Source organism: Ruditapes philippinarum, unplaced genomic scaffold, assembly GCF_026571515.1.
Source record: "Ruditapes philippinarum isolate M1 unplaced genomic scaffold, ASM2657151v2 ctg5734_1_1_1_1, whole genome shotgun sequence".
Taxonomy (NCBI): domain Eukaryota; kingdom Metazoa; phylum Mollusca; class Bivalvia; order Venerida; family Veneridae; genus Ruditapes; species Ruditapes philippinarum.
In genome coordinates, this window is record NW_026866249.1 from 107,226 (window position 1) to 130,499 (window position 23,274).

The 23,274-nt window shown below is 34.5% G+C and overlaps 1 protein-coding gene across 1 annotated transcript in view; it reads right to left on the reverse strand.

Moving 5' to 3' along the window:
- Positions 1 to 22,385, reverse strand: part of LOC132731912 (uncharacterized) — a 44,829-nt gene extending 22,444 nt beyond the window's left edge. Inside the window, exons 1-3 of the mRNA XM_060718210.1 lie at positions 22,319 to 22,385; positions 6,908 to 7,461; positions 6,353 to 6,511 (exon numbers count right to left, since the gene is read on the reverse strand). Coding sequence (XP_060574193.1) covers positions 6,353 to 6,511; positions 6,908 to 7,453 — 705 coding nt within the window. The 5' untranslated portion in view covers positions 7,454 to 7,461; positions 22,319 to 22,385. The remainder of the gene's footprint in view (positions 1 to 6,352; positions 6,512 to 6,907; positions 7,462 to 22,318) is intronic.
- Between the last annotated feature and the right edge of the window lie 889 nt (positions 22,386 to 23,274).

The window sequence follows — 23,274 nt, forward strand, 5'->3', positions numbered from 1 at the left end:
GTTAAACACCAAGCTTGCGGTATGCTTAAAATAACTTTTTAAAAATGTTAATACAAAATCTATGACCCATGAACATAGGAAGTTTACAAAATAGAGAGAAATAAAGAATCCCTAAAGAGCGCACAAAACGTCAAAATCGAAAATGTTGCAGGCTCGCTTTGATTTAGTCTGTTCATTGACTGTACTGTCAAATGCAAACTACCGTCCACGCCCCCTTGCACCGGCTTGAGCAGAATATTGTTTTGGTGAAATTATGAATTTTAGAAACATTGAGCAGATGTGTTCATACGGCGGTTACAATGCTTCAATGTGACACGTTAGTGCCATTCCATGAAAGGCGGCGTATGGTCCCTAAATAAAAGAATGCATGTGCCCTAAACGAGAAAACAATGCGCAAAACTAAATAAAATGGAATTTTGAAAGGGAATCAGAGGTTATGAAGCCTGCATATCACAGATAAGCTGTCATCTCCACAGAAATCAGGCTTTCTAATACCTAGTAACAAAAGAGCTTTTAAAGTACAATTAAAATTTTAAAACATATATGAATTATTTGTAAAATATTTACGTAATTTATGATAGCGATAGCCTTGTCAGTAATAAATTAATTGCATTTATTAAAATCATCAACACGACAGCAGGCCCTGGCATGCAAACCTAATTAACTTAGAAATATATATACCCCATATGATGTTGCATGAAGTACATGTTAACAGTTTACGATATTTAAAAATCAAAATAATCTCTTTTATCATAGATTTTAGTTACTATGTTATTTTTAATGATAAAAATGTTACAATCTAAAATAAATGAAGAGTTTGTTTTATGAATGTAAAATTAAGGAAAAGAGAAGATCTTTTGAGAGCAAAAAAAATGGCAAAGTTGATAATTTAGATTCGGTTTAATTGGGTCTGTTCATGAGAGACAAAGTAATTAAGGTATTAGCACCCTAATGCATTACCTCCGCTTCGAAGAGTATTCAAATAGGCTAGAACTACTGTTAACTACATTGAAAATGAGGGCCATGGGTTCAATCCCAGAAGGGTCAACTTTTTTTTCTTTCTTTTTTTCTTTTAACATTATTTATGTATCTCTCATGTCCCATTTGGAAAGAAAAAAGTGTTTAATTTTGATTTTTTAATTTATATAGGTATTTATTGGCTAAATTATGCTAAATCTAGTAATAAATATGGTACCTGATATTTTCAAAGTGTAATATAATCAAAACTAGACGGTAAAAGTATTTCATATTTTACAAGAATAACCAATATACTTATTTAAAAATTTAGGGAAACTTTGAAAACAGGCACTTATTTGGGTAAATTTCAAGAATTTTTTTAATTAGGCTCCCTAAGTAGAAAAATGGTCAGACACGTGGTAAAAATGGGTGGGGTAGGGTAACATTTTTATACAGATTTCATAAATTTTAAGTAGAAACCAGAATTTTGCTTATTTTGATTGTTAGCTGAATGGTACTATTTGTTTCTTACCAAAAATTAATGGGAAAACATTTTCATTAGAATGTTATTGCAGATTATTTAAAGGTTCCTACTTTCTAAAAAAGGGCCCTCATAACATCCTAGCTTGAGTTCAGAAAAGTGGCCATAACTTGATTTCCGTACGGTAAACTTTGTTTAAATTTTGCATACAGGTGTACTTTAAGGTATACATCTGACTGATGATGTCAATTTTTTAGTTCCTGATAGTGCCCATTAGGGTCCTAATACCTTAATTTGCAACATCTCTGACATCTCTCTTAGTACCAGCTATGTAGTATTCAGTCAACAACTATAAACGTTTTGCAATCAATGATCCTGATGGGTTAGCTCAATAGGTAGAGTGTTGGACTGTGAATCGGGCTTAGGTTTAGATTATGATGGTGAAAAGTGTGCAAGGTCTCAAAGCGATATGTCGATGGAATTTTGAAATAATCTGAAGTAGCAAGCTTTAACGTAAATTTTTCAAGTCGAATAAGAGGCATAATTCTGTTAAAATGCTTGATAGAGTTACTCATTCATGTGTACAGAATGGGGGAATGATGGTGAACAAGTGTACACATGTACAGTTTCAAATCCAGATGTCAATGGTAATTTTGAAAATATTTGAGGTGGTACGCAAACTTAAATGTAAATTCAAAGTTGAAAAGGGGGCATAATTCTCATAATTCTGATAAAATGTTGACAGATTTATCTACCCCAGCGTTCAGGTTGGGACATGATGGTTAACAAATGTGCAAGTTTCAAAGCCATACTGTATGTCAATGGACTTTGAAAATACATGTATTTGAGGTGTGACGCAAACTTTAACGTAAGTGGTTACGCCGACGCCAACGCTCAGGGTACTAGGATAGTTCTCCTAAGTCGAATAGCCGAGCTAAAATGAAACTCTTATAATAGATACATGTGTATTTTCAATTCACTCACTATGTATAAACTATTTTATTCATAATTCAGACCCAGTCTAGCAGGCAAGTCTCTTACTGTAAAATGAATTACCTACACATTTCAAATGTTCTAGCAAAGTACATTTTACATTTTAATGTATATATTATATACGTCATCAATTATGACAAAACTCCATATATGATTCAATTGTAAATTATCATACGTTAATTCAAAGCCTTAAAACAAGAGCTGCATGTCGTACAGCACGCTCGAATATTCAAAATCAACAGCCTTCTCTCTTATTCATAAAGTACATGTAGTATAATTCTTGGAAAAAACAAGATTGCATTTGAGAAAAATGCTATGCCACCGCATTAATACAACACTAAATAGTAGTGTTGGAACAGACTTTTTTTTTTACAATTTTGAAGATTGTCATAATGCATAGATCCCTGACCTATCTTATTCTTATTATCAGATTAGTGGTTAAATCTGTTGTTAACTCAATAAAAGATCAGAGTAGAAATATATCAATGCACTTGAGTCTAGTGAATTTGGTGGTGAAGGTCATATTTCACACAGCCTAAATTTCACGACTACATCAAAGAACAGTAAGACACTTTGTCAAAATCTAGGTCAGCTGAAATCAAAGTTCACTTTACGTCTTAATCTGTGCACATGGTTCCAATTTCATAGCTGTACATCAAAGGACAAGAAAGTAGGTCACATCATCAAAATCTAGGTCACCTGATATCAGAATTCAATTTTACAACTAAAACTGTGCACATGGTCAAAATTTCATTGCTGTACATCAAAGGACAAGAAAGTAGGTCACTGTCCCCTTGGGCAAGGCAAAATTTTGGACCCAAGGGTTTCATTCAAAACAATCTTGATACAGGTCCACCGAACAACATTTCAAGTCAAATATCTAAGCTGTAGCTTTCTCCCATTCAGAAAAACATTTGTTTTATTTTCTGTTTTTACTATGTGTACATAATGAGAATCACTGCCCCCCGGGCAGGGCCAATTTTGACACCAGGGGAATAACTTGAACAACTTTGGAAGAGGACCTATAGATGATATTATATAGCAAACATCGAAGCTCTATGCCTTGTACCTTCAGATAAAAATACATTTTTTTTATTTTTTTACTATATATATATATATATATATATATATATATATGTATATATATATACATATAAGGAAAGCCTATGGCCCCTGGGCGGGGCTAATTTTGACACTAGAGGCAAAATTTGAACAACTTTGGTAGAGTTCCTATAGATGATATCATTTAAAATATTTAAGCTCTAATAAAGACAATAAGATTTTTTACTATAAGTATATATTGAAGATACATATAAGGAAAACTAATGACCCCCGGCGGGGCCGATTTTGACCCCAGGGCTATAATTTGAATAGTCTGGGTAGAGGTCTACCAGACAATGCCTTCTGCAAAATACCTAAGCTCTAGACCTTTTGGGTCTTTGGAAGAAGGTATTTTAAGTTTTTTACTATATGTACATATAGTGTAAAGCAATGACCCGGGGCGGGGCCGATTTTGAACCCCAGGGCTATAATTTGAACAATCTTGGTAGAGGTCTACCAGACAATGCTTTATGCAAAAAATCTAAGCTCTAGGCCTTTTTGGTCTTTACAAGAAGGTATTTTAAGTTTTTACTATATGTACATATAGTGAAAATCAATGACCCCCGGGGCGGGGCCGATTTTGACCCAAGGGCTTAAGTTTGAACAATCTTGGTAGAGGTCTACCAGACAATGCCTTATGCAAAATATCTAAGCTCTAGGCCTTTTGGGTCTTTACAAGAAGATTTTTTTAATTTATTCTTATAATTTCTTTTGGTTGCCATGGCAACCAGATTTCTGCATGGAATGAAATTCTTTGAACAACTTTGGAACCCCTTCACCCAAGGATCAACCCTGCCAAGTTTGGTTGAAATTGGACTAGTGGTTTTTCACAAGAAGATTTTTTAAGTTCACTATATAATCTATATAACACACACACACACAAACAAACACACACACACACACACAGGTGAATCGCTATATGCCACCGCATCGCAGATGCTGCGGTGGCATAAAAACATGTTAGAGGGAAGAAACCTACAATAATGATCTAAAGCGATGTGTTTTGTTTCAAGTGCATTACCTCAATGGTTGTGGAGATAAATCTTGTCCCGAGAAATTCTTTAAGTAAATAAAGGGATATAATTATATCCAAATCAATTCTTAGGTTATGGGTCTTGAACATTGAATCAAAAATATCATTTGAAGTCCAACAATAAATGTTTATGGCTAAGGAGAAACAAACTTGCAAATAAATCCTTTACCAGGGGCTAGCACAAGGTCAACGCGCATACCAAATTGCAGGTCAGTAAATTAGTTCCTTATTCTGTGCATAAAAATGAACAGAGATATTTCAACATTTAGACACATGTGCAGGGCATTATCTATGAAAGGGAAAATGTCTCATCTCTAACCAATTCAAAATATTGTTAATCTTTTCAATATCACTTTTCGTTATAATATAAAACAAAGAAGTATTTAAGTTACTGTTGACCTCCGTTCGTAATACCCCACTTGCCTTGTATATGAGTTTTGATCAATAAAATACATTTATGGCACAGTTCACATGTTTTAATGATGTGTACATACATTTTTAAAGTGTATAAAACGAAATCATAAAAAAAACAAAAAAATACAAGTTACACATATTAAGAAAAGGTCACCCAGTTTGCAACATATAGTTTCTTTTGTAGTTAAAATTAGGCGATGAAAACTATAAAAAAAAATGCAATAAAGTCAGAATTAACAACATGAGTTAGTTAAAAAATAAGTAATTTTGTGTTAAATTTCAATTGATTTACAAAACTTAGAAAAGACATTATCCAACGTAAATATACTAGAATATTTAGGGATTTGGCGGCCATCGTTGACGCCATCTTGGATATCTTAGCTTCGCATCGGGGTAGGGTCAAATGAATATCCATTCCAGAAACTACAGATCCAGGCGAACATTTTGGTATATGAAACTTGCTGTTGGCTGACATAGACAACCTACCCCTCTAAATAGGCTAGTAAAATAAGCTGATTTGCAGCACTATTAAGTGAGTTTTAACGTGTAAGCCTATCTAAATGAAGTGGCCCAAGGGGTAGGGCTATTAATACCCTAAGGACATTATACGCAATGTTAAATGTACCAAATATCTAAGCTCTACAAGACTATTAACTAAGTCATGCAGTGTCATGCTTATACCAAGGGGCATAACTAATATAACTTTTGTAGAGGACTACAAGGTGAAGCTGTATTCAAAATATATAAGTTCTGACCATTGTACATTTGGAGAAGAAGTTTACTATATAAGTCTATGTTAACTAAGTGACACTGAGGCGGGACCATTCGCAAATTATTTATATGACTTTTTTTTGTAGAAGTCCCTCTAGACATGACTACATGCCAAAAAGCTGTGAATTGTAGTTTCATATATATATAATTTCTTATTTTTAATAGTCAATATAAAATAAATAACCCGGCTATCAGGATGTACTAGGTAACTCCCAAAATACAGGTCACTGACAAGCAGAAGACAATCAGGGAAATATCTGATAAATGTACAATTTGAACATGTTATAATATCATTTTTTTATACTTTTTTATGGTTTGAATGATAAGTTAAACATGTATGTGAGCTAAGTATTAAGGAAAAGTGTACTCAGTTTGAATATGGATTACAGGTAAAAAATACACACCTAAAAAGTAAAATTGATACCACGCACAGATAAACATGAAAAGAATAATTATGATATGCAAATCGAAAATAAACCAGTAATAAATGAGTAAATTATTCATACATGTACAAATGAGTATAATGGTAATTGTTCTCCATACTTATAGTATTTACTTGAACGTACATTTTATATCATATGTAATGATTATTATAAACAAACCTCTTCCAGCTTGCAAACCGCATCTTTTGACTGTTGAAAAGCAGCAAAATACTTTGGGTCTTTCAAAACAGCAGACAATACATCAATATGACTTTCAAAATCTGTGTCACTCAGTTCACAGTTTGACGTATGACGAAACATTCTACCAATTTCTCTTGCCTGTTTAAATGTAAAAATGGATGTAAGATCGAAAATCTAAATCATGTCACATGTGCCTGTGAAATATTAACGAATAACTTTGTGGACATCCATTTTGGTTCGTACATGGCCTCACTTGCAGCACACATTTCTTAGTTGTCTAAGAGATCATCCATTAATAATACCTGTTTGCTTGTTACAAATCTTTTACTCATTAAAATCAATTTAATCATTTTTGTTGATACAGTTGGATAAGTCAATAATTAAAGCATAAATATTGGTTGCATAACAGATGTAGATAAGATTGCACTTAAGAAGATGATAATTAAAGCAGTATTCCGGAGAGCATGAACATTTTATTTACCTGCTATAAACCAGATATGATAACATAAAGCGTACATTAGTGTATGGAATTACCTGTTTGAATATGTTGTTTTTCGTGTTAAGATTTTCTGCGATTTTGTTTTGGAAGTATTTAAAGGAAATCACTACACTAATGATTCCATTGAAATCTATCTCGTCAACCGTCGATTTATCTGTGTATCCATCTCGTGGCAAAAAGCATTTCATTACTTCAAAGTAGTTAACACACCATTTCTGAGCATCGCTATTCTTGAAAGATGGTTCTGAATATCTGTGAGCTTTTATTATATTGTCCCTCTGATCTTCACATATTCCTAAGGAACACGGTCGATGTTTGGATAGACATTTCTGTCCAATTCTTTTACATATTGTGTTATTGGTACCACAAATCATGATGCTTTCGGTGGTACATAAATTGCATATCGTTCCTACAGGAAGTCCCTTTCTCGTCAATACACCATTATAACACTGGTTATGAAAACTTTGCATTTCCTGTATGACAGCATCTTGTAAACCTTCCTTTGTGTATTTTATAGCAAGTCCAGATTTTATCCAGTTGTGAAATTTTGAATTTGTCATTTCCGGATGATTTGAAGCCATTTTTACAACTACAACACAAAAAGTAAAAGAAAAGAATGAGCAGTGAAACACAACATAAACTTCATTTGTATCACATCAGTAGCATTGTTTGATAAGTGAAATGATAATATATGTTGAAGGTGTTTGTTGTTCAAGTTAAAAATGTCAAGTACAGATATCGATGCATGAATCATATAGATATAGCGCAGTGGATAAAGATAGTATGTGTTTAATGCAGTATACATGAAAAGTAAATATTTGTTCTTGCATTTTGTATTTTCTTGCGAGATTTATAAAAGTGTTTTATATTTTATGCATTTTTCTTATCTTTTTTTTAAATTATCTTATTTCTCATTTTTGTTAAAACATTTTTTTTTCGTAACATTTAATTTTATATTGAAATTCACAATATGCCTGTATTACAGGTCTTTTATTCCTTCTTTCTTTCTTTCTTTCTTTCTTTCTTTCTTTCTTTCTTTCTTTCTTTCCTGTCTTCCTTCCTTCTTTCCTCCCTTTAAATTAAAAGTTTTTGCGACTCCACGGAATGTATATATGGACACACATTGCATGAACATTAGATTAGTTGGCACGAAATACTTGTGCAGCGTACTTATACAACTTATACTACGCACTAAGCACAAAACTAATTCATCATCACTTTTTTCCATTTAATTTAATAGTTAGATAATATAGTATACCTCCGGTGGCACAAATGTGACATGATTGTGTGAATTTTTATTTATCTCATGGCCACGAGATACTATGTCGTGGCCACGAGTTACTAAGTCGTGGGAACGAGATACTATGTCGTGGCCACGAGTTACTAAGTCGTGACGACAAGATACTATGTCATGGCTACGAGTTTCTAAGTCGTGGCGACGAGATAGCTAAGTCGTGGCCACGAGATAGCTAAGTCGTGGCCACGAGATACTTTGTCGTGGCCACGAGTTACTAAGTCGCGGCGACGAGATACTATGTCGTGGCCACGAGTTACTAAGTCTTTGCGACGAGATAGCTATGCCAAAAACCCAGCCATATATGGAATTATCACGGAAATAGACGAATATTAAGAGTCACGAAAGCAGAATATAAAGAGAGGTAACTCTTTCTGGTACAAAAAATATTTCAAATTACATGTATATAGAAACTGTTATAAATTTCACATACATCAACTGCATTACAGTTGACTTTGAACATCCTCTGATTTTGTTAAAACGTATTCTAGTACAGGATATTCAAGTAATGCAAAATTGGTTAAGATATAATGTAACAACGTTTATACTGATAATGAGCATAATAATATGCAAAAACTCAAGTTGGTGAATTAACATAAGGGAATGTTTCCCATATATAATGACACACACAACAGTTTGTAGTCGATGATAGGGTTTGTGTGCCTTCAAACGATATACCCTTAACCAATACACGATAGTACTCGTTCTCAAATCTTTTACATTCAGCAAATAATACTAGAATTCGATACATAGAAGTCACTTTTGGCAACACGAATAAATTACGAGAGCTGGGCAGTAATTAAGCTAAGGACTATGTTGGGTTGTAGAAAAACCCATATGTTTGACCAAGTGTATAACCACGGAACAATTCAAAGTTTAATATCGATAATTCCGTTGTATAACCAAAAACTTGTGAATTTGTCCCATTTTAATGTTGAAACAAGAGCCATGTCAACATGGCCATCCCTCGCCGAATGTGTTTGCTCATTGGAAGAATATGTAGTAGAGCAGAATAATTCAATTTTAAGAGCTCTTTTGGTAATAAAAACTGATGGCTGAAGTGATTACAGATTTGAAACCTATGTGAATACTGATGGCTGAAAATAACAAAGGGCAATAACTGAAAAATAATTCAGGGTAATCAGGTTATCATTCTCGTGTGCTGCACTCCTCCTCAATGAGATTTATCCACCTATGAAGTTTCAAGTTGATATCTCTAACACTTTTTGAGATAAGCTCCGGACAAAAAGAATGAAAAATAACAAAGGGCAATAACTCAAAATTTATAATGGGAAGAGTTATCGTTCTTGTGCACAGCATTCCTCCTCAATAAGATCTATCCACCTATGAAGTTTCATGTTGACAAATCAAAGACTCTGAGTTATGCTCCACTCGGGTGAAAAAATTAAGTATGAAAAATAACAAAGGGTAATAACTCAAAAATTATGAAGGGTAGAGTTATCATTCTTTTGCATTGCACACCTCCTGAGTGAGATCTATCCACCTATGAATTTTCATGTTGATATCTCATAAGTTTTTTGAGTTATGCTCTGGACAAAAATTGAGTTTGAAAAATAACAAAGGGCAATAACTACTGAAAAAATATGCAGGGTAAAGTTATCATTCTTGTGCACTGCACTTTTCCTCAATATGATCTATCCACCTATGAAGTTTCAAGTTGATACTTCAAATACTTTTTGGGATATGCTCCGGACAAAAATGTCGGACGGAAGGACGGACGGACGGAAGGACGGACGGACGGACGGACGGAAGGACGAACGGACGGACGGACGGAGACTTTTTCTGTATCCCCCGCCGCCTTTCGGCGAGGGATAATAAATAATTCGTGTATTCTAGCATCTCTGTTTACCTCCATTGGGAAGGTATTTTGAGTCATAGGATGTGATTATTAAATATATGTAAGCTGACGTAGATTAATGTCTTCTTTTATGCATTGTACTGAATCAATGACAGCTCTAAAATCTGTGTATACATGCTGTCAATAGCTGTTACCTAGACTTGCTGTCTATCTGATCAAAAGCAGAGAACTATTTTTATGCACATGAAATACTAAACAGAATATTTATTAAGTTTTGTACCGCCGCAACCACAACCATCGCCACGTGGTGGTGGTGATGGTTCCATCGCCACCTGGTGGTGGTGATGGTAGTGGTGGCGGCGGTGGTGGTGGTGGCGGTGGTGGTGGTGGCGTAGGAGGAGGTGGTGGCGGCGGTGGTGGTGGCGTGGGAGGTGGTGGCGGTGGGTGGTGGTGGTGGAGGGGGTTGGTGGTGGTGGTGGCGGTGGTGGTGGCGGGTGGCGTGGGAGGTGGTGGCGGAGGCGGTGGCGGCGGTGGTGGTGGAGCAAAAGATAAATAGAAGACAGATCCTGTTTCCAGTGATAAAATATACGCAGAAAAACATATTATTTTTTATACACACGTATTAAAATCTGATTGGCTGCTATTTTTGGCATGACGTTATTCATCTATTTATGTTATTAATAGTCACGTGACCAAAATCATTGGTCAAATAATTATTTTGTCTGATTGGTTACATTCAGTCCGTAAGAAAAGAGTAACTGCTGTTAGATTGGACAATGTCATTTCTAAATTTAGATCAGCGCATGCGCAGTGGTGACTTCAGTCATTTGGTGATTGGACGTCAAAGAGTAAACATCATTACGCAGTAAGTTGAGTTTATATTTCAAGTACAGTATTTTCAATGAAGAATGTTTAATAGAAATAGAGCGTTTATGCAATAGTGATTTTTAGTCCATATTCATAAAGAGCGCCTTAAAACATTTCGTACGATACCAAACATGACCGGGTTATATTGACTAAGGAAGGCGTCAATCCACATTTTACGCTTGAGTGATTTTACTTCATATCTCGTGCCCTATCCGAGTCAGCGATACACAATTATACATTTTCTTAAATTTAGTGAGTAATACCTTTCGTTCGATACAGGTATTGATAAGATCAGTCCGTTGGTTGGGGAAAATAAATGAATTTCACGCACGAGTTTTTTAACATCCGGTTTAATCGCGTAAGTAAAATATACTCGCCAACACCTTCAATTTGATACCAAACAAGACTATGTTTCGTTCATAAACGAAAAAGTTATGCGCGTTTTTCCGCATGAGTGATTTTGTCTGCCATATTCAAACTCTCCTATCTCAGAAACGGTAAGAGATAGATCCATATAATAATACATTTTCTGTATCTTCTCGCAGAGATCTTTCAAACGGTATATACATTTCAGGGTTTTATGGACTTTGAAAAATTGGTTTTAAAAATCGCTAAAGGGCCATAACTCGAGAAGGCTTAAAATCGAATCGAGAACCTAGGGTTTATTTTGAAGCATTTGGTTAGGTCTATCAAATGAAACAAATATCTTGAAAATCGATATCGTAAAGTGTTGCATAAAAGACAAAAAGGCGTTTTTATGTCAAAATTTATCCAGCCATCCTTCTCCACTTTTCATTGGTTAATGAAAAAGAGTGGGTTCAAAACGAGGCTGTCTATTTTAAGACGTCATCGTTTTACAATTTCATTGGCTGATCAAAAATAGCAATACCGGTTTAAACCTATCGTAACTTGTCATACATAGTTTGATAGGCGAGGAGTAAAGACTGGGGTAAGCTTATTTTAGTTATTTTAATGTTTTTTACGCATGAGTGATTTCACTCTCGGTTTGACAATACGAGCTTGTAGCATTTGTCAAGACCTTTCGTTTTATATGCAACATGCCTATGTTATGTCCAGTAACAAAAAGTTATACGTATTTATACGCATGAGTAATTTTGTCTGCCATATTCAAACACTCCTATCTCAGAAACGGTAAGAGACAGAACCATATAATAATGCATTTTCTGTATCTACTCGCAGAGATTTTTCCATTGGTACATAAATCTTAGGGTTTTATGGACTTTGAAAAAATGGTTTAAAAACCGCTTAAGGGCCATAACTTAAAAACGGCTGAAAATCGAATCGAGAACCCCGGGTCAAAAGGAAAGCTTTCGGTTTATTCTATCTTATAACGACTTTATCTCAAAATTTTTGAGCGTAAACGGCTGCCCAAACGATAAAAAACCGGTTTATAGCTTAAGTATATTATAAATTTCATTCATTTCAAATTTCATTTAAAATCAATTTTCGTATAAAAAATAGGAATCTAAAGTGTTCATAAAAATCACAAAATTTGACCAGTTGCTAAGGGTTACCGTTTTTAAAATATGCAATCAGTTGACCGTAGCATGCACTTAAAAGGAACCTAATTAAGGGTTACAATATATAAATTGTTGAAATATGTTAATGCATGCGTAGCAATTTCTGGTTGATGAGTTTTTACTTAACGGACGCTGCGTTTGAAAGGATAATAAATTCTTTTCATCTTTTGTGATTAATGAAAAGCTATACATGTATTTAGTAACGAAGTATAAAGGGGTTTTGTTCAACATAGTTCCGCTAGGTATTGTGAATCTAGACTGAGCGGCAACTCTACTTAATGCCTTTTTCTTTCATTGACACCCGCGTGATAAAATAGCTCCTGGTGATTGTGAAATACCGCGACTAAAAATGGATCGGCACATACGCAGTCTACAAGGACGCTAAGCTATGACAGTCATTTCCTTACTAGATGTTGGTAAGTAAACGGGTTATATTTTACAAATGTATAAATATTATTTTGAACATATTAAAAAAAATATTTTTTATAACTTAAAATGTTAAGCACGTATCTATTTAAAAACATTTCTTTTATCTGTAATGATGGTAATTATCAATCCGTCTAGGGCCGAGGACCTGACCTACAATGTCTGCCATTCAAGCCCTAAGATCGGGTATACGAGTCAGCTCCGTATACTTCCGGGAGATTAAAAATAGATTTATAAAAATAGACGGATGATCACACTCTAAAAATAGAATCCAATATGGCGCCGCGCATGCGGAGTCGTGGCTTTAAAGAGTCCCCTATACTACTGGTAAGGTAGCAGCTTAACTGTAAATGATACTCATTCCTATGCAAATTGGAATCCCCACAGTCAATTTTTTTGTCGTTGAATATATATAGTCTTATCAATAGTTTTTATTTCCTTGAAAAATATTTAACCTCAGTAAGCTGGTGAGTTTTTTATTATTATCATTTTTTTTAGTTTCTTTTTCTATGAAATGTGGTATCTACAACGTTTTAAAACTTATATGCCTATAATCCTTTAAAGTCCGCTGGTGTTGATTGTATAAGGCATAGAATGGCAATCATGCAAGTGAATTATGTTTGGTGAATAACTAAACACCTAAAAGGTGTGATAAACGAAACCTACGCCGGTGAGTGTTCCTGTTTCCTTCTTGTCGCCGACGGTAAATACCGAAAATGAGCGGATGATTACGTTTATTTACGATGATGTAGTGGGCGGGAAAATGAGCGGAGCTTATTTTATCTCCTATTGAAAAACTCGTAAAGCTGGATTATGCTGATCCGAATCATGATGGTTCGACAATGTAAAGCTAAGAAAGTACCTTCTATTTTGTCGGCGTATACACGAACAATGAGTATTCCGCATGTTAAGATGAACACTTGGTACTATCAGCAAAGCAGTAAACGTTTTGTCGTTTAACAAAATGTATTTTGTTGAAATGCATGTTTACAATATTAAATCGGCAAACTCAATCCAAGAATGCAACACTGGAGTTTACATACAAAGAAATACAATTGTACTTTGTCCGTAAACAAACTGTCCAACTCGGATCAACAACGCTGGATTTTTGGCAACGAATAGCCTCCATAAATCTCACATTATCATAGACAAAGATTAATTGTGTGTAATGACTATGTCCTGTTAATACATATATCAAATAACACACCATGATTTAAAACTCTCAATATGTTATCTCTAAAGCTGTTAAATAAAACTCAACTCATGTAAATTTACGATTTATCAGTAGTGCATAGTTTGAGAATGTGTCATTCTTTAAACGTAATGATTGTAATCCTTGTACCAGTTCACTTCTTGGATTTGTACAATGATATCAAAATTTTAAAGTCCTGGACTTTTGAACCTGTGTATACTGTGCATGCTATTGTTTTATATTGTGGTCTGATTAGAAACATATTTCAAATATTCTTATTTCAGATACAAAATGTTGGATGATTTAGGTATGGTGTAATATTTGTAGATAAGGTACATAAGATTTACGATAATTGTTCTGGTTAACAAAACTAAATCGATTGTCGTGCTTTGTATATAATTGTCTTTGGTCCTTTGTGTATGTTTGATTGAAATTGTAGAGCATGTTTTATGACAAATAAGTGTTTGGTGTGAAAGTTATTTTATCTATAGATACTGCCAACCCCTCTCGCGAGTGTTATAGCCAGGAATTAAGTGCGCGAAAGGTGAAAGAAAAGCAAAATAGCCCAAGCATTATAAACGTAAAATAGTTTTTAAAAAATCACTAGTAGCTAGACTAATACTGCAACCCTACTACTGTCCGATTGAACTGAATGTTGGGAAGGGTAGCAATGTAGTTAGGGACTTTATGACATATAGTACAATGTTGTGAGGGAAGAATGAGTACCTATGGTAATCGAAGGAAACCTGTATTTGACGTAGGGATAAGGGATGCACATGTCTGGTTAACCTAGGGATTGGAAATATGGTGGAAGATAAATTGCAACTGGTTATGGTATTTCTTATAAAACATGATGACTTTACAGTCAAGTCTGCGATGTCCAAATGATCGCAAGCTCAGTTCTTCCTGCATGGCTTTGACAATGGAAAGAGGGGAGTAATCGCATTGCACGTCTCTGGACTATCTATAATAAAACTACAACCATATTCCAAGATATGGAAGCTGAGCAACACCGCCTGACTTATAATTGAAATATTCTCAGTGAGACAAATAGCATGCATTTGTTTAGCTAACACTATTGTTTTATGTATTTTCATCTTTTTCTATCTCGAATACATATATACATTAATGCAAAAAACTTTGATCATTATGTACAACAAACACAAAGAACCCTGGTCATTATTAACACCCAAAACAAACACACATATTTTATTAACCACTTGATCAAAATATCTTTTCAAGTATACGTCTTTTACATGACACAATACTAGACATCTGGCGAGCCCCAGCTCTAAACAAGTAATGATCAAACAAAACAATAAAATCGCCACAAAATGAAGAACACAAAATGAAATATTTTACAAGTCTAAGATACAGTTTAAACCACACACATTCAACCAACAATATTAACTTCACAAAATCTAATCAGCATCAGCAATTAACTGAAACTAAAACATTCAATATTTACAGATATCTTCAAAATCAAAGCATCAACTAAAAGAATCTCGACAAGACAAAATCACTCAACTCAACCAAACATCAATATATATATAAATACTGTATATTTTTGTAATTATTGTAATTGTGAAATGTGAATTGTATAATGTAACATATTTTTTATTTGTCTAATAATTGATTTATTTTGTTACAGGTTTATTTTGTTACAGGTTCTTCTCTACAAAGACCCTATACATGAATACATTGTAAAATTAATAGAGAAAAAAATGGAAACAAAGTGATCCCTTGGAAACATTAATGACAACAAAATTACATGTAAATTGCAGACTGGGTTTGAGTCTGTACATGAGGGATACTGAATATATGCAACATCCCTCACGACCTCTTGCACCGGCTTGAGCAGTTCTCAATTCTCAACACTTAATAGTGCTGGCATCAATGATCCTGAAGGTCAAGAAAAACATAACACACTGAAGTGAAGTACGGGGAAACCACACCGAGTGTCGTTATCAAAAGACATACTTATCAAAAGACCCACCAATACACATATTTTTGAAGAATCAAAATTAAGTTGATACTTAATTGAAAAAGAACATGTAGTTTCACGTAAAGGATGCTGCAGGTAAAACACCCTTAAAGCAATGCATCGTTATATCCCCACCGAACTTAGTTTAGGGTAATAAAGGAATCACTTTGTCCTGCCCGTCCCGGATAACGCTAGAGATATTAACTTGAAACTTGACTCATCAAAGCAATATCACAAAGCAACTGTCTTTGTTAAGTTTCATACCTCTGAGAATTATGAGAATTATGCCCCTTTTTATCCCAATAATGTTCCAAAGTGGCTATTGCTTTATTGTCTTCATACTTGGACACAACAATCCTTAAGAATGACCGTAAAGTTGATGAAATAGAGAAATAGTGAATCCCTAAAGGCACAAAACAACAAAATTGTAAATGTTTCAGGCTCGGTTTGATCGAAACTTACATTGATTTTGAGTCATAAATGACCCCCGATGTCCAGTTTTTGCTTCTTTTTTTGTGTGTGTGGGAGGAGTGGGTGGGGGTGCTATTACTGGCTGTCCCTTCCCATCTCAGAAACTAGTAGAGAAATTAACTTGAACTTGAAATATCCATGCAATATGACAATGAAACTGTGTGTTTTAATCTGATAGTAAATTTGACATAATTAAAGTAACATTAAATAAATTTCATAAAAAGAGAAATAGCGACATTTCATTAATAAATTGGGTTTCATATCGACTCCAGATCTTGTTTTGGTGTCCAGACAACCAAAATGAGTTTAATGAGCATACAAATGTGCAACCTCATTGTGGCGAATTCGGAAGTACAATTTCTGTTTGCATGAGAAACTCCGCCTTCAGATCATCCGTACATCAATATTAAATCAACAAACATGACTATAAGTAGCAGTCCTAATTTAACGGTACATTTCGCATTGTAACGGATATTTTCATAGAAATTTAATCTTTTTTATGAGATGATTACTTTTTCTGAATTACTGTGTTCCGGATAGCAACTATTATAAACACCGTGACGTAGCGCATACACGAGCTGATTAAAGTCTTCATTTGCATGTTAAATTTCGTATACGAACTTTAGTGTTACCGTGGGTTTTTTCCATTTAAAATCCTAATTTATGAACAATATTTAGTGAGATTTACAACGATACTGTTAAAAAGGTTTATGAAACTGTAGAATGCTTGGTTTTTAGGCCGACGGCAAAAATATTTTAACATATTTATTTAATGTAGCTTTGAGTTCCTTTTAATTATGCCTCCCTTTAAAGAAGTGGTGGTATATTGCCTTGCATTTGTCTGCCCGTCGGTCCGTATACCAATAGTTTCCGATCAATAACAAATGAACGCTGAGGGCCTAGGAAATTCAAACTTGGTATGATGATTGTTCATGACTAGTACATGGCCCCTATTGATTTTGTGGTCAATGTGTCAAAGGACAAGGTCACATATAGGTAAACCCGGTCTCCGATAAATCACTAAAGAATGCTTAGGGCTAGGAACTTCTAACTGGATTTGACCAGTAGATGACCCCTATTGATTTTGGGATCAAGGGGCTAAAGGTCAAGGTCACAATGACTTTGTAGGTAAGAGGTTTCAGATCAATAACTGAAGAATGTTTAGGCTTAGGAACTTCAAACTTGGTTTGAGCATTGTTCATGACCAGTATATGACCCCTAATTTTGGGGTAAGGGGCCAAATGTCAAGGTCACATTGACCTTGTAGGTCAAAACGGTTTCCAATCAATAACTAAAGAACGCTAAGCCTAGAAACTTAAAACTTGGTATGATGATTAATCATGACCAGTATATGAACCGTATTGATTTTGGGTCACGGGGTCAAAGGTCAAGGTCACATTGACCTTGTGAGTAAAAACGGTTCCCGATCAATAACAAAAGGATGGTTATGCCTAGGAACTTAAACTTGGTATGATGATTGTTCATGATCAATATATTACCCCTAATGATTTTGGGGTCAAAGGTCATGGTCACAGTGACCTTGTAGGTTAAAACAGTTTCCAATCAATAACTTGATAAACCATAGGCCTATGACGCATGGGTTGTTGACCCTCAAACTTCGAAGGTGCCTTGCTTTTGACCAGTAGGTGACCCCTTTTGATGTTTGGGTCAAGGGATTAAAGGTTAAGGTCATATTGACCTTGTAGGTAAAAACAGTTTCCGATCAATAACTTGATAAGCCTAGGTCTTTGACACTCAAACTTCGTAGGTGCATTGGTCTTGACAATCAGATGACCCCTTTTGAGTTTGGGGTCAAAGTTCAAGGTCACATTGACCTTGTATGTTAAAAGGGTTTCCTATAAATAACTGGACAACCAATGGACCCTTGATCTTCAAACTTCACAGATGCATTGCTTTTGGTCAGAAGATGACCTCAATGGATTTTTAGGGTCAATGAGTCAGCCAGAGGCCAAGATCACATTGACCTTATAGGTAAAACCGCTTTCCGGTCAATATCTCATTTCATGGACCCTTTACCTTCAAACTTCACAGATGCATTGGTCATGGCCAGTAGATAACCCCTATTAATTTAACGGTCAAATGTCAAAGTCACATTGACCTTGCATGTAAAGTCGATTTCCGACCAATAACTAAAGTTGCCTTGGTTGATATTTTTATCAAACTAAAAATGCTTTTGGTATACACATTTCCAGGTCTTATATAATATTACAAATTGGCTGTCATTAAGGAGGCCTACATGATTCATTAAATTTATGCATATATTATTTGGTAAGACTTGTGATAATTTTTCATAAAATTGCTGATGGACATAGCCTTTGCGGTCACAATTACCTAGTGACTAGTCATGACAAGTAGATAACCCCTTTTAATATTTTGGTCTTTAGGTCAAAAGTCAGTCACAATAACCTGACCACATGACTAATTGGCTGCCGATAGGGGGCATACCAATTGGCTTCATAAGAAGTTTTATTTATTTATCTTTTGTTTTTAACTTTTTTAAATTTTATTTATCTATTTTTGTTTGTTCTTACAAAGTTGCTATAGCTTTGTAATTTATGATAATAATGAATTGCCCTCATACATAAAGACAACAGTCCTTTTGGGTAGACTGTCAAGTTGGTGAGAATTAAATATTGATCTTGATTCATAAATGACCTTTAAATTACTTTTTTATCATCCCTCATGTTCAGACTCTATCAAACCGAGTCTGCAATTTTCATGAAATTTTGTTAATTAATTAATGCTTCCGAGGGATCAATCTTTCTCCAGATATTTTTTATTTTACTTTCCAGATCTAGTTACTGATTAAAACATGATTTATGGTATTTTGTCATAATTAAGTACTTTAATATAAATGGCTTCAGATTTACTTAGTTATATCATGTTTCCTTTTCTTTTTTTCCCAAACTAATAGTTAACATGGGAACATCTCTGTCTTTATCAATAATAATCTCAGACTTAATACGGATTGAAAGTAGTTTTAGATGTTAACAAAAACAGAGTGTGAAATAATCATTTTAATGTTTAACGAAGGTATATATTTAACATCCAAAAGAAAGGTAAAAATATGATTGACAATATGTCAGGCAATCATAATCAGCTTTAAAATGCCCAGTGATTTACAATTAAAATATGAAAAACAAGATCATCAAGGAAGAGATGCATTTAATAAACGCACCCCCTACACATGACCACCGGCAAGAAGCCCAGCAGATCACCAAACAGGACGGGCACATAATATTATTGGTACCCTTCTAAATTCCAAAATGTTACTTTTAAATGTGTACGAGGTAAGTTTCCTATTATAACGTGTATGTGATGTTATTTTTTTAATGTGTTTATTTAAGGTCGCCGCCGGAAAGCCCATATGGGCGACCGTACACTCAAGTCGGGCCATCCTAAAGCGTCCCGCCGACATTTTTTCATCGTTTTGTTCCAGCCTTTATTGGTGGGAAAGACCCCCAGGTGCCCCTTCGGGCATTATAACAGGCACGAGCGGGCACCTGGGTACAACCACCGACCTTCCGTAAGCCAGCTGGATGGCTTCCTCACATGAAAGATTTCGACCCGAGTGAGGATCGAACCTACAGCGGTGAGGTACCTGTGATCTCAAGTCAGCGATCTTAACCACTCGGCCACGGAAGCCCCCCAGTTGGTTATCAAATTACGACACAGGGAAGGAAATACGGCGTAAAAAACAGCATTCACAATTTAAACTTACAAAATACGTATAATACATATTTCGTTCCGGATTTGTGCGTCAAAATGATATGTTTTACACTATTGATAAACACATAAGAAAATGGGACAAAGAATATTAGAATTTATACGACTATACCCCCAGCAGAGCTATTCAAAAAGTGTCTTCTTACGTCTGTAAAATAACCATTACTTTCCACGTGGATTTAATACAGTTGAAATATACGGTGTCCTGCTTGGGCCAGTTGAAGGTCTCCTTTTGACATGCTATTTTTTTTCTAAAGTCTTAATTACCCCTCTTTCTGTATTTTCATAGAAAAAGTGGCAATATTTTACATTCTCGCAAGAAACTTTTCGCGCTATACAACGTTGAATTTGTCTCATGCTTATACTTTCTCATACTTAAATCCCGGTGCGAATCAAAATGTAGAAATCTTCGCGATGATTAAAGCAGCACGCCACCAGATTCATGCTAATTTTCATGAAAGTTTTGAGAATGTATTTGAATGTTTAATATAAAAGAAGCAATTTACACATTATCAATGACACTTACAGCCCATGTAAATTACCAAAAAGTGGTCAAAATATGCATAAATATGCCTTACTGCGTTAGTAACGCAATAGAAATATAGTTAACTTGTGAATACTGAAAAATCAGTCCTTAATTGTAAAACATGTATCACTTGAATCTTGCATCATTTTACTTTTCCTTAAATCATAGTACACATTTCTGGGGCCCGTCTTATGAACGATCGTACGATTATGAAAATCTCTGCGACGTTTGATATCGTACGACCGTTGATAAGACAGGCCCCTGATGTTTGATTTCATTGAAATATTTTGACTCATCTTGAGGCAAGCAGCTTTAACCTTAATTTTCGCATGTTTCTTTCGAGAACTTTAACTTATTACCAGTGTCAATAGTGAAAAGTCTTCGAACGAGAATGTTAAATCTCCCTAACTTATCTATTAACAAGAGCCAGTGCGTTTGACTAGTCTCAGTGCTTGATAGTGAAACAAGAGCCTGAATAATGTAAAAAAAATATCTTCAAAAATTGCCGTAGTTCTGTCAAAATTCACAATTTCAATAGCTCTCCTTATTTCGTGAGTAGCCGAGCTAAAACAAGAGATATCGTAACAGGCGATATTTTAACTGCCTCAAAAAACTGACGGGAAATTGTAGCGAACCATAGCGCAACTCATGGGTAAATTCATTTCAACAAGAAATGAATCAAATAAATTGGATGGTCATTTCCAGGAACATTGTAACTGTTGATTTTAGCATTGACGAAACAAACATTTACTGTCCCAGCCAACCCCCAACACCCCCCCCCCCCCCCAAAACAACAAATCATCGGCCATATACAGCTGATTATTGCGTTAAGCTAAGCATGTGAATAAGGAAACTTACCAAATTTGGTCCGCAAAACATGTCAGAGTTGAATGACATAAAATATCTTTCTGATAAAGGCAGCCATTTTCACAGTGTTTCATGAATGAAAGTGAATTCTGTCCGATTGAAATAAGTGCACGAAAATTCCGTGCGAATACAATTTGCTTACTAAAGCTAAAAGGCCATGCAAATATTTTCTAGTTTTATATTTTCAACGTGAACATACATTTAATTTCAATAAGATCTATTTATAATTAAATGTAAGTCGGATACTGTTTCTCGTTTTTTCTTCAAAAGTGTCTTCTTACAGACGTGAAGAAGACACTTCGCTAGGACAAAACAACAATTTATGCTCGGCTTCGCCTCGAACAATTTGTGTTTATCCTAGCAAACTGTCTTAATAATTACGTCTGTAAGAAGACACTTTTGAAGAAAAGCTCGTACTGTATCCATTACATAAATTTACCATTGTAGCCATGTAATGTACATGCAAAAATAAGTCATTTACATGAATGGAATTTTTACTAAAATACCCTTCCATATTTTTCTATCAAACACATTATCACTTATCTAGAAGACGACGTATACAAGTTGGCAGGTTTTTAAACTTCAAAAAGCGATTGGCAGTTAAACAGTCAACCTTTGTGCAGGAGAGTCACAAAGTTATATCCAATCGACTATTTTATATCTAAAGTTGAATTATTTGACTTTGAAACATAAAAAATATTTTAGAATTTACCTTATATTGTCCACATATGAACACAAAATCCGTTATGACTTATCCGGTTCACTATGACAGCATTAAGTTAGTATATAAAGTTATCCTATTGACGTTATTATAACTTCCTTTTTAAAACTTAACATTTTCGTAGCCTGACGGTTAAACAGGTTTTTTACATCATAGAAGAAGAAGAAGAATCTTTATTTTGCAAATTAACTCTCAAAAGAGTCATGTACAAGCATTCATGATATATACAATTACATGTATGCATAAGTAAATAACTAATTACATAGCAAGATGACGTGACTGCAAGTATTTCTTTTCTTTCATTATTAATGGTTACCATTGATTATATATTTAATTTACAAGTTATTTACTTTTTGAGAGATTCTCCATTCAAATATATAATAATAAGAAATACTTCGTGTATGTATTACACTTGCAATCACGGGAGAGACATTGTCAGCATCTATTACATAGTATACTTTAAATTATCTTCCATACACTGGTCTTTGTAGTACATTTACTAATCTAAGCTATATGGTTTTGATTTTGCAATAGTAATATGGCACAAAATATTGAAATTATACAAACAAAACAAAACAAATGTTACTTCTAAACTATACATTGAACACATATAATGCTTCAAACTTGATACAAGGAAGACCAGTGTATGATTTGAAACTTACAAATTTAAAGCCTTTATAATCATCGTGTTACTTAACCTATTATACATATAATACACAAAGAATTGCAATGTATCAATAATACATCTATATACAATTACATGACAGCTAATATTCGTACATTACACATATAGACGTACAATACAATGTGTCAATTACCTTCTGTGTACGTTTGCATGGGGCTAGATATTCGCATAAAACATATATATAGAACTTTAAATTAAACATTTTGTACCTTTACACGAGAATTGTTTGTAACTGTTTTCTAATATGGAAGGCATGGTATAT